At 46.7% G+C, this 11,013-nt stretch overlaps 2 protein-coding genes across 2 annotated transcripts; both read left to right on the forward strand.

Moving 5' to 3' along the window:
• Positions 1 to 742: 742 nt before the first annotated feature.
• LOC136450417 (GTP-binding protein At2g22870-like) lies at positions 743 to 7,256 on the forward strand. The gene is made up of 4 exons (XM_066450840.1): positions 743 to 2,218; positions 3,847 to 3,916; positions 4,729 to 4,891; positions 6,466 to 7,256. Exons 1-4 carry the CDS (start codon positions 1,531 to 1,533, stop codon positions 6,682 to 6,684), a joined length of 1,140 nt encoding a protein of 379 aa, XP_066306937.1. The 5' UTR covers positions 743 to 1,530; the 3' UTR covers positions 6,685 to 7,256.
• Positions 7,257 to 8,817: 1,561 nt separating this feature from the next.
• LOC136452920 (transcription repressor OFP1-like) lies at positions 8,818 to 10,394 on the forward strand. Its single transcript, XM_066453495.1, has one exon. The coding sequence runs from the start codon at positions 8,920 to 8,922 to the stop codon at positions 9,961 to 9,963; it is 1,044 nt and encodes a 347-aa protein (XP_066309592.1). The 5' UTR covers positions 8,818 to 8,919; the 3' UTR covers positions 9,964 to 10,394.
• The last annotated feature ends 619 nt before the right edge of the window (positions 10,395 to 11,013 follow it).

The raw sequence follows: 11,013 nt of genomic DNA on the forward strand, positions 1-11,013 counted from the left end.
AAACACACAACTCTGTTAGTGGAGGGGTGATAGGGTAGTCCCTATCCCTGTTCGCCCACTTGGAAAGAGGACTGGATTATTAAGCCTTTTATTGCCTTATTGTGTTTCTTTTTTTTGGTCTTAGTGTACTTTTGTTAAATTGCACAACAATATGACTTACTACATGTTGCTTCAAAACAAAACAGAACCAACATCGTTAATTTGAAGCTGAAAACAATCTACAGCACAGTTGCCAATAAGCGACAATTGCACATTCTCGTATTCACTTCGGGTATTGCTTATGAACATGCTCTCTCTCTCTCTCTCTCTGTTATTGTAATATTATTGTAATATTGCATAACATGGAAAAGGTACTTTGTTTGTATGCACTCGTATTTACCTCAATCCTTTGTCTGTATGCACTCGTATTTACCTCAATCCACATATATCGAAGTGGATTGGGGTGGAAAATTTTCACCCCAATCCACTTCAACACACACATATAGATCGATTTTAATACGAGTGCATCCAAACTAGTCCTTAAGGTGAAATATTGTCGTGCTGGATTTACATTTTTACATGCATCATTACAGCACTGATTTGTCATAGTTGCAAATGGTTTAAAGATATTTTACTTGATATAACATCAGTTAAAGATAACCAGCTGAAATTAGGCTAAGCTTTATTCGATTTTTACTTTTGAAAGTTTCTGTGTTGCAGCACATGCAAGATGAGGATGCAGGAAGACCACCGAGGAAGTTCTTGTAACCTGCAGGTTCATACTCTTTTGTTTCAAGAAATAAGCAATATTGCCAGGTGTGGTAATGTCAACTTGACAAACATAATGCTACTCGGTTCTTTGTAAGCACTTTTAAGTTGCTATATATGCTATGTTCCAGGTGTTTTGCCTTTGAGGAACCTATGTAGCGTCTTTATGTGAGTAACTATAACTATGGTTTATTGACATACAGTATATATTTTGTATAAACTGAGAGGACACACTACATTGCGCTGGTGGTAGTTCAGTAAGCTGGTTTACCCGTGGTTTGCTCGACAATTTCAAATAGCCTAACCGACCCTGTTCAATGGGGACTAATTTCTCGAAGGATACATAAACAGTTGAAATTCCTATGCTCTGAAGACGACGGGATCTTTAACTTTGAAGTCACTGTGACTTGTGAGCATTATGATAGGTAAAGGTACTTAAGTTTTTAAACATTAGATTTCTGTATAAGTATATGAAATAAATATACGCCTTGTTCGTTTGGGCTTCTTTGACTAATAAGTTATGGCTGAAAGTAATGTTGGCTAATTTGGTGTTAGAGAAAAATATTATTCGTTGGCTAAAAAAGTACGGCTTATAAGACAAACAAGCCCAAGCGAATAGGGTGATAATGTGGCAAACTTGTACCTTTACCTATCACATAGTTGTCAACTTTGTACAACTTGAACTTTCAGCAAAATTATTCTACGAAATATATTTTAGAATATACTAGTTTTTTCCCAATAAAAATAAAATCGGAGTTGGCATCTAATCTGAAGTGCAGTAATATGCAAAAACCGAGTCAGATCCAATTATATACAGTGTTTTTCAATCGGACGGCTCACGTCCAGCAATCTCCGTTCTGGTCCCACCCAATCCACTTCGCAGGTCCTTACTCCACTCTCCTCCAAACCCCGCCGGCCGCCGCACACTTCTCCTTCTCCCCGCCTCTAAAAACACGAAAACCCCGACCGCCGGCGGCGACCATGCTCCTCCACCACCGCCTCCTCCCTCGCCTACTGCTCGTTCCTTCCACCCACACCTCCACCACCCTCCGCCCCTCCCGTTTGCCGCTCCGCCTCTCCCTCTCGCCGCTCTTCTCCGCGCTGTCCCACCTCGCGGCACCGCAGACCGTCGACGAGTCCGACGACGAGGGGGCGCCCCAGGGGAAGGTGCAGGTCAAGATCCCGCTCGACCGCCTCTTCGTGCCGCCCGGGGCAACCGTGGATGCGGGGGACCAGGACGCCGTGAGCGCACGGGTCTTTAAGGGCTCCAACATCGTGCTGGGCCCATACGCGCGCGGTGACGCACAGGTGGTCAACGCAGATTTTGTGAAGAGCAGCGTGCGTCCCGATGACTGCCCTCGGGACGGTCTTCCGGAGTTCGCACTCGTTGGCCGGTCCAACGTCGGCAAATCGTCGCTGCTCAACTCGCTTGTCCGCCGCAAGCGCCTTGCACTCACCTCCAAGAAGCCTGGTAGGTTTTGCTTTGCCTGGGTGTTGCCTTGTTCGGTTCTCCTTACAGCGTTATCGAGTTTAGGATTTAGTGATTAAAGGTCCTACTTGTTGAGGAAGTGAATCTGAAGTTGATAGTGCATCGGTTTCGTTAACTGTAGCTACTGTCAGAGTTGGTGAAACTGTGAAAGGTCGGGAGAATCTGCGCATTTGTGTTTGAAGGGACCGCTGTTTTGTGGAATTGTTGTAGCCCGTTGCTCCTGCGGTTGCAGTTGAGGTGTTTGGTTTGAGAAATCAACCATCCTATATGAGGTGGTGCATCGTGAGTCCATCCCTCAAATTTGGTGAAATGACTCTATTCCTCATGCTTATACTAATTATTAGCTTACGAGGAATGAGCTAATGATGGATCAGCTCATTACATTCGACAAACCAAATAAAAAGTGAAGTGAGAAAATGATGGACTAATCGATTCCACAAACAAAAGGCCTCGTTTGGATCCTTGGAATTGAATTCATTTTAATAATCATAATTTAGACACATTAATTAAGCTAATATGGTTGTATATGGATTATATTTGCATATTATTGCTGGCTATACGAGAGAGATACTTATGTGTTGCATTTTCTACCGTAGGGGAGCGAGTTGAAGAGCATGTTATAAGTTGCAAAGTAGAAACATAGCATGGTGATCTATAGAATCAATTTCCATCTCCCACCTATGAATTTGAGATAGGCTTATATGTGAACTTTGGAAAGTGATGGAATGTCAAATTCCAAGCCAAATAGCCTAGTTTATTGAGTAGATTTCAATTCCTCCAAATGAAAGGATCCAAACGGCCCCTTAGAGCATTTGCAAGAGAACCTCTATATGGCTCTTTATTAGAAAATTTAGAGAGAAAAAATCAGTCTCCAATAGACTTTCTAAACCACTCTTCATTTTTTCCGTTCTCCAAAACCATCCTTCTCGATCTCCATTAATCAAGAGGCTACCTCGCTCTCTAAATTCAATATATGGTAGTTGTATCATGACTTTTTTCACATAAGGAAAATTATGATAAGCCATTGGAGTATAGAGAACGGAACTTATAGAGTCCGTTGGAGACACGAGATATACATAGAGAATATTCATGGGATGACTCTCCAAATGGAGATATAGAGATTGAATTTTAGAGAGGCTCTTAAGCTGAACTCCCTTTGGTTTACCATGGTCATATGTGTTGTCCTGGCTTTATCTAAAATCTAAATACCATTTCTTGTTGTAATGCTTATCTTTTGGAAGCTCTTATCAACCAGGTACTCTGTTCACACGTTTAGTTTTTATATAAGAGCTACCATCACATGGAACTAGAATTTGAGACTACTTTCCCAGCTTCTTACTTCTAAGAGCTATTGTCCCATGTGAGAATATAAAACTGTTTGGTTAGGGATTATAACTAATTATCTCTTAAATCCATTAAATTGTGCTCTGGCATCAATTTTATCTCTAGAAAATATCTCTGCAAGGCTTGATCATTTGTGCACCTTTAGTTTTACACTTTGGAGATATACTGCATCTGTACAGCAGGAAGTTAATAAAGGTAACCGTAGTAACTGTACAGAGAAGCTTGTTTCATTTCATTAATGTTGTTGGTTATTTTCATTATTGCAGGGAAGACCCAATGTATCAATCATTTCAAAGTAAATGACAGCTGGTATCTTGTTGACTTGCCTGGTTATGGGTAAACTACTGATCAGCAGACTTTTAGTTTTACTAGTAGTTTCCAAAAAAATAATCATGGAGATGAACATATTTATATTTTCTTATGGTTGAAAATATTCTTCACATAGAAATGGATGAGGTGGCATATGATGTTACATGTTTAATCCTCTAAAACAAGTCAGAATCAATTGGCAAGGGGTTAACAATTACAGGAATCGCTTAAACAACCCTAATCAAACCCTTTTCAACTTATCTTTTTGAATTTATTCTTTATTTATTTCACCAAAAAAAAAGAGCTCTGCCCTTCCATCTCTTGGATAAATAGAGGGGGGGAGGGCAGAGCCTTGCTACTGCAAATATTACTGGAACGGATCTGGCAATAAAGGCCAATGCATGGTCTGTCCAAGAAACTAGTAAGAATGTAAGGAGTTTTTCATTTGATAAGCTTATGAAGCATCTTGCATCGGTAGTATATGAATGAATGAGATATGGGTTGATAGTTCAGTCTAAATGTGAAAAACACCATGTCATCAAATTGGTGTTTGTGAGTTCAAAAGTTTGTTTTACAGACTCAATATTGACTGAGAATGTCTGTGCCTAATATTTTTATGTATTCTACTTTGATCTATATCTGAAAAACTCTACATCGCTACATGATCTTGGATTTTTCTTTGGGCAAATTAACCAGACTGCCTGTTATTTGTCATATGTATAACAGTGAAACATGAATTCACAAATATAGAAAATAAATTTGCATCCCATTAGTTGGAGGATATATTTAGTCGAAATATTATCCATTTTCTTGCATTAACAAGAGCTTTTATTGAACAGATATGCTTCTGCACCACAGGAAGCTCGTACCAATTGGGATGAATTTACCAGAAATTACTTTCTCAGCAGGGAGAATTTGGTATCTGTTTTTCTCCTTATAGATGCAAGTATACCTGCCAAGAAGATTGATCTTGACTATGCTAGTTGGCTTGGTCAAAACAAGGTAAGCATGCTTCTGAAACGACTGAACTCCCATTTATGAAGTAATTGACCATCATTCTTTCATCCATATGCGGTAGGAGTGCTCTTTGATATTGTTAGTAGATAATCTAGTTGATCTGAGCAATAGAAAATAATGCTGCTCAAGTCTAAAGGCTGAAATATCCCAGTTTGTCAAGTTGAAAATCTTGTGCGCACATGATTCTAGCAATAAGCTGAACCAGATTTATTTACAATCATTTTATCTTTCACACACAATGTGTATGGATGTTATCTGTTCTTGTTAGTCAAAGTTAACTATGATTGACTGATTTATTTACCCATCACAATGAAAGATGTATACTTGTCCGATAGAACAAGTATAGCACTGTATTAGACTTTAGGCAGCAGCAATCAATCTTTTCCTAGAGGTTTGAGTCAGAACTTTGAAGGCATATTGCCGTCCTGGGACAAAGCAAACCAAGAATTTGTTACTGACTTATTTGCTCACACAAAGAACTTAACTTGGCAAGTCCTAAGTTTTTTTATCATGAAATTATTCGATCATTTAGGACATAATTGCAATGGGCTCTCTGTTTCTGCATTTTGCCATTGGGTTTATGATGTAGCCTGCCATTTGTATTTTGTGCTATCCTTTTCAAAACCCATCGAAGTCTGCAGAGTGCAGCTTAATTCTGGAGTCTGGACCCCCTACCTCATTTTTAAAACTTATAAGACTATACAAAGTAAAAAAGAAAAGGATCTGGTAACAGTCCGACATATACTAGTACACTGTACTAAAAAGTTCTGAAAAGGTGTTAGCTTCGTGCCTTTTTTTCCCCCTTTTCCTGTACTAGGCATAGATCCAGTTCCATTCTTCGCGTAAATAGTGCAGTGCGCCAGTGCCCACAGACACCCACCCTTCGCAACCAGGTCTGAACTCTCAAACCCTGGACCGCATGTCCTACCCAGTCAATATTAATTAACAGCCCCACCTCCTTATGCTCTTCTGTCCTTGCTTCCTTCACAACGAACTATTATTTCGCCTACTCTCATTTCTGTTTTGCTGCAATCTAGTGCAAAATAATCCTCTTTGGGCAAAGGACCAATTAACAGCCCCACCTCCTTGCTCTTCTGTCCTTGCTGCCTTCACGGCAAACCATTACTTCACCTACTCTCATTTCTGTTTTGCTGCAAGCTACGTAGTGCAGAATAATCCTTTTTGGACGACCTATGTTGGCATGAGCCTTGGTCCTGGGGACACCAGCTAACATACTCCTTTTCAGACATACAGTAATTGATGGACTTGTGTACAGTCAGATGTAGTAACTAGTAGTGCGCTTGCGATCACAACCGTATCAAACATGCATTCGCCCTGTTCGTTTGGACTTGTTTGGCTTATAAGCCGTACTTTTTCCTGCCAATGAACAATATTTTTCTCTCACACCAAACCAGCCAACAGTACTTTCAGCCATGGCTTATCAGCCAAACAAGCCAAAACGAACAGGGCGATGTTTACCCATGTGAAGAATCTATAGGTTGTTGAGGAATAAATCTGGCACTGTTCACTTTTAATGTTTAATACCCCATTCTGTTCAGGTTCCCATGACCCTTGTGTTCACAAAATGTGACAAGCGCAAGAAGAAGAAGAACGGCGGCAGGAGACCCGAAGAAAACGTGGAAACTTTCCAGAGCCTAATCCGTGAATACTTCGAGGCTGCGCCTCCTTGGATCATGACGAGCAGCGTGACCAACCAGGGCCGCGATGAGATACTCCTGCACATGTCTCAGCTTAGGAATTATTGGCTCAAGCATTGAGATACAATGATAGCTAAACCGGATCGAAGCAACTGAAACAGCATACAAAGCACTGTCTCATTGATGCATGAGCAGTCTGGCACCTCCGCAATCAGGCTTTCGCACCAACTAATCCGCCGTTTGAGCTGTTAACTGTCCAATATGACCCCTGTGCATGATTACCCAATCAACACTCTGGGAATGCAGACAAGGTGCTAAAATCAGCTGATCCTGGGTTTTTCTATTGTGTACACGTACAATCCCAATGTTTTCCCCTTGTTCCCTTCTGATTATAGGTTTGTGCATGCTGTGGGTTAAATGATTAATAAACCCTGGTGTCAGCTAATCATCAGCGGGAATCTGACTTTTTTGTTTGTTACTTACTCGTATGTGCTCCCTTAGACCCTGCAGCATACAAATGGCAGGAGGAGGTGCATGAACTTGACCTGTTAAGAAATGGATTTGTTGTGTACAGAATGTATTGAGAGCGCCACATTATTGGGATCCCCTTCTATCATACAGTGTGTTATGTAATAAAATGTATATAGCTGAGAAAAGAGCCGGTGGACCGGTACAGGTTTGCCAATGCTGATCATACTCGCTCCGTCCCTAAATGCCTGTCGTTTTCGCTTTACTTTCTGAGAAACAACTTTAGCTAAATATAATTTAAAAAATATTAATATTTATGATACATAATTAGTATCATTGGATATATATTTGAATTTAGTTTTTTAATAAATTTATTTAGAGATAAAAATGTTACACGTATTTTCTATAAATCGAGTCAAAGATATCGACACTTAAATTGTGACGATAGACATTTAGGGACAAAGGAGTATATCTAATATTTACAGGCAAACTTGGCTGTAATTTTGTTTATCCTGGTGAAACCATAGGTTTTCAGTAGTACATCTGTCCTACACCTATAGTTTAAAGTTCTGACACCCATGTCTTCCTCTTAAAAAAACACATGTTTGTCCGTATTACGGCCACGTCTTAAAAAGCCGTGCGCCGTCTACGCCAATAGATAGATGCTTGTATAATCCAAGAGAACAGCTCACCTGCCTAACCACAGCTGGAGCACGCATTCGCCGCTAAACAATGCAATCAGCGCGTACTGATGCCACGGAGAAACAGCACGCTAACAAGGTGTGTTGTTTTATGCTTGGTGGTGTACTGGTGTGTGCAAGCAAGGCTGCAAGGAATCGTTCAACGCTTCAGTTACTTACGTAATGGTACGGTAAAGTACGTACTTGTAGTATACTAGTAGACAGTTTTTTTTTTTTTGCTGATTTGTTGTTTTTTTTTTTTTTGCTGATATGTTGTGAGAGAAAAATTCGGCTTATGGCGTGCCGCGGCAGTGGTGTACAGTTGCAGAGCGGTGAGTGGAGTTGCCGTAGTCAATGCCCGGTACTCGCCGGCTCCAATGTAGTCATGCACAGTAACTGGTGTCTGGCCTTGGGGGCAGTTGCAGCCTTGCAGAAAGGGCAGTTGATCGCACGGAAAGCGGCAAGTGGACAGTAGACACAGCCAACGGATCAATCTACTCCCGTGTCTTCACTTTACCCAAACTGTGTTGCGGCCCAACGCCTGCCTTGCACTTGCACCTGTGTGTTCTGTTTTGAGCCAGTCTGCGATCACAAAGCTGTAGCTGTTCCCTCCCTTCACGGAAAGCTTATTACTTTCAACCAGCTGACTCCGGCGAAAACACGCAGCGTTCCACGTGCACGCAGCGCGGCGCTCTCTCACGAGCCGCCCACGCCCGGCCCCATGCAATGCGACGCAGCACGCACAAGCAAGCATCGCGACATTAGCATGGCACGAAGAACCAATCTTGTACGTATTCCTTGTTCATAAGCTAATACGGCATCCGGCGGCCGCGCACGACGTGGTGACCGTACCCGTACGGCCGTAACGGCGCCATCTCTTCTCCCCCACTTACGTTACGTGCGAGCGAGCGAGCGAAGCGAGAGCGCGTCCACCGCCCACGACCAGAGGTTGCCCACTCCTACCACACGGCCACACCATGTCTCTGTCTGTCTGGAGGCCTGGGCGGCCGGACCTGGCGGTTTTTTTGTTCCTAGCTCGCGGCTCGGGCGGTTAAAGCCGCGCGCGCGAGGCCGCATTAGCCCGGCACGAATGCGATAGACCAACACCCGCCCCCGCCCCCGCTTTTCTCTCCACAGACCACCACACCCCACGCCGCGCGCGCACGCTCAGAGGCAGCAAGGCAACCGGAGAATCAAGCAAGAGCACATGGCCATGGAGGACTCCAGCGCGGGCGCTGGCACCGGGCGTAAGAAGCTGAAGCACAGCCTCGCGGCGATCCTCTCGGTGTTCTCCCGGCGCCCGTGCGGCGGCGGCAGGAAGCGCCACGACAACGAGGGCGAGGCGAAGCCACCGCCGCCATTGGCATTCCCGTCCTACTCCCGCCTCGGCGGCAGCGGCAAGAAGCAGCCCGGGGGTGGGAGTGGGAATGGGATCGTCGACCGCCGCCTGTCCCTCTCCGCGCCGCGGCCCGCGCCGCTGGTCCACATCACCATCGACTGCGCGGGCCGCCGCTCCATCGACGCGGCCGACCCGTCCCTCCTCTCGCTCGACGCCGCGGACGCCAGGAAGGCGGAGCGGCGGTCCACGGCCGCCGGCGGGCTGCCGCACGAGACCGGCGGCGAGTGGGAGGGCCGCAAGTGCCCCCCGTCGTCGCCGTTCGTGGCGCACCTGCCGCCGCTGCCGCCGGTGGCGAGGTGGAAGGAACGGGCCAACACCAACACCAACAGCTCCTCGCGCCGGCTGTCGACGCACTCGTCGCGCCGGCTGGTCAGCAGCTCGTCCTCCGACGACGAGGACTCGAGGAACCTCTTCTCGTCGCGGAGCTTCTCGTCCGACTCGTCCGACTTCTACAACTGCCCGCGCAAGAACACCACCACCAGGGCGCGCGCGTCCGTCTCGGGCCCGTGCCGCGCGGCGCCGGCACCGGCCTCCGCCGCGCGGCGCCGCGGCGCGTCGCAGAGCTGCCGGTACAGCTTCGAGCTCCCGCGTGGCTCCACGGCGTCCGCCGCGACGGACGGCGGGTTCGCGGTGGTGAAGCGCTCCGCCGACCCGTACGACGACTTCCGCAAGTCCATGCAAGAGATGATCGCCGAGTGGCCCGCTGGCGCTGGCGGGGACGGCAACGATGACGGCGAGGGGGACCACAGCGCGGAGCGGCTGCTGGAGACGTACCTCGTGCTCAACTCGCCGCGGCACTACCCGGCGATCCTCGCGGCGTTCGCCGACGTGCGGGAGACGCTCTTTCCATGAGCTTATTCGTCACCAACGGTCGGCTCGGCGGCGCTGTGGTGTTGATAGGATCGATTAACCTTGTCAGACGGAAGTAATGACAATAGAATTGAGCATGTGCTTTGTTGCGTGCGTACGTGCATTTGGCTCTGCCGTCCTTGGCCTGCTGACAACTGCTTAATGCAGACTCTGTTCTGTAGTCTCTGTCTCTCTGATGGGTAATCTCTCTTAGTCTCGTTCATGTTAATTTTGCGAGTTTGGCCTGTTGTGTACTGTACATATTACCTCTTTTCTCGTCCGTGTATCTCTAGTCTCCTTGTTATTAATTAATGTATATATTTTCCCCTTTCGTGTATAATGAGCTACTTACGCGGCAAAAAGGGTACTTTGGAGCTCGGCGCGTGTGTGATGGTTGGCGAACCGCATCACACCAAGCCCACCAACCAGGCAGCCCGCAGCCGTCCGCCGTCCGCGCGCGGCCGCGGCGTGAGACCGCTTCGACGCGGTTGGGATTTGCACGTCGCCATCGACCTGCAGCAGCACCTTCAGGCCGGCGCGCCTGATTGATTCGATCGGGCAGCCGCGCCGTGGCCCGTGAGCCATGATCGTGGCTCGCCCGCCGCCCGCGCGCGCGGGAGGACGTACGCCATCGTTCAGTTCAGACAGACTCACAGTCGTTGGCAGTGGCAGTCGGGGAGAACGGGCGGATGCGTTCCAGTTCCATGCGCCCGCCCGCGGCGTCTGCCTGGTGCCACTTGATCGCTCGCTCGATCCACTAGTGCGCTGCGCGCCCCCGGTTTCCGCGCAACGCGACTGCACGGCGGGCCTAGAGCGAGCAGAGAGAAGGCAGGCCCCGTGCCCGTCCCGTCCCGAGCGCTGCCGCGAGCAATCGACCAAGACGTGACGCCGTCGTCAGGGCGCCAGCCTGTTCGTTTGGGCTACCACGTTCACTTCAGGAATCTTCTGTCTTTGATATCAGAAAGGAATTTGAGAACATTTTGGATGCAGCAGACACTGATGAACTTAATCGTTTGGAGATCTTCTACCGCAGCATGCTTTCTGGCGTGAAAG

Source organism: Miscanthus floridulus, chromosome 5 (genome assembly GCF_019320115.1).
Source record: "Miscanthus floridulus cultivar M001 chromosome 5, ASM1932011v1, whole genome shotgun sequence".
Taxonomy (NCBI): Eukaryota; Viridiplantae; Streptophyta; class Magnoliopsida; order Poales; family Poaceae; genus Miscanthus; species Miscanthus floridulus.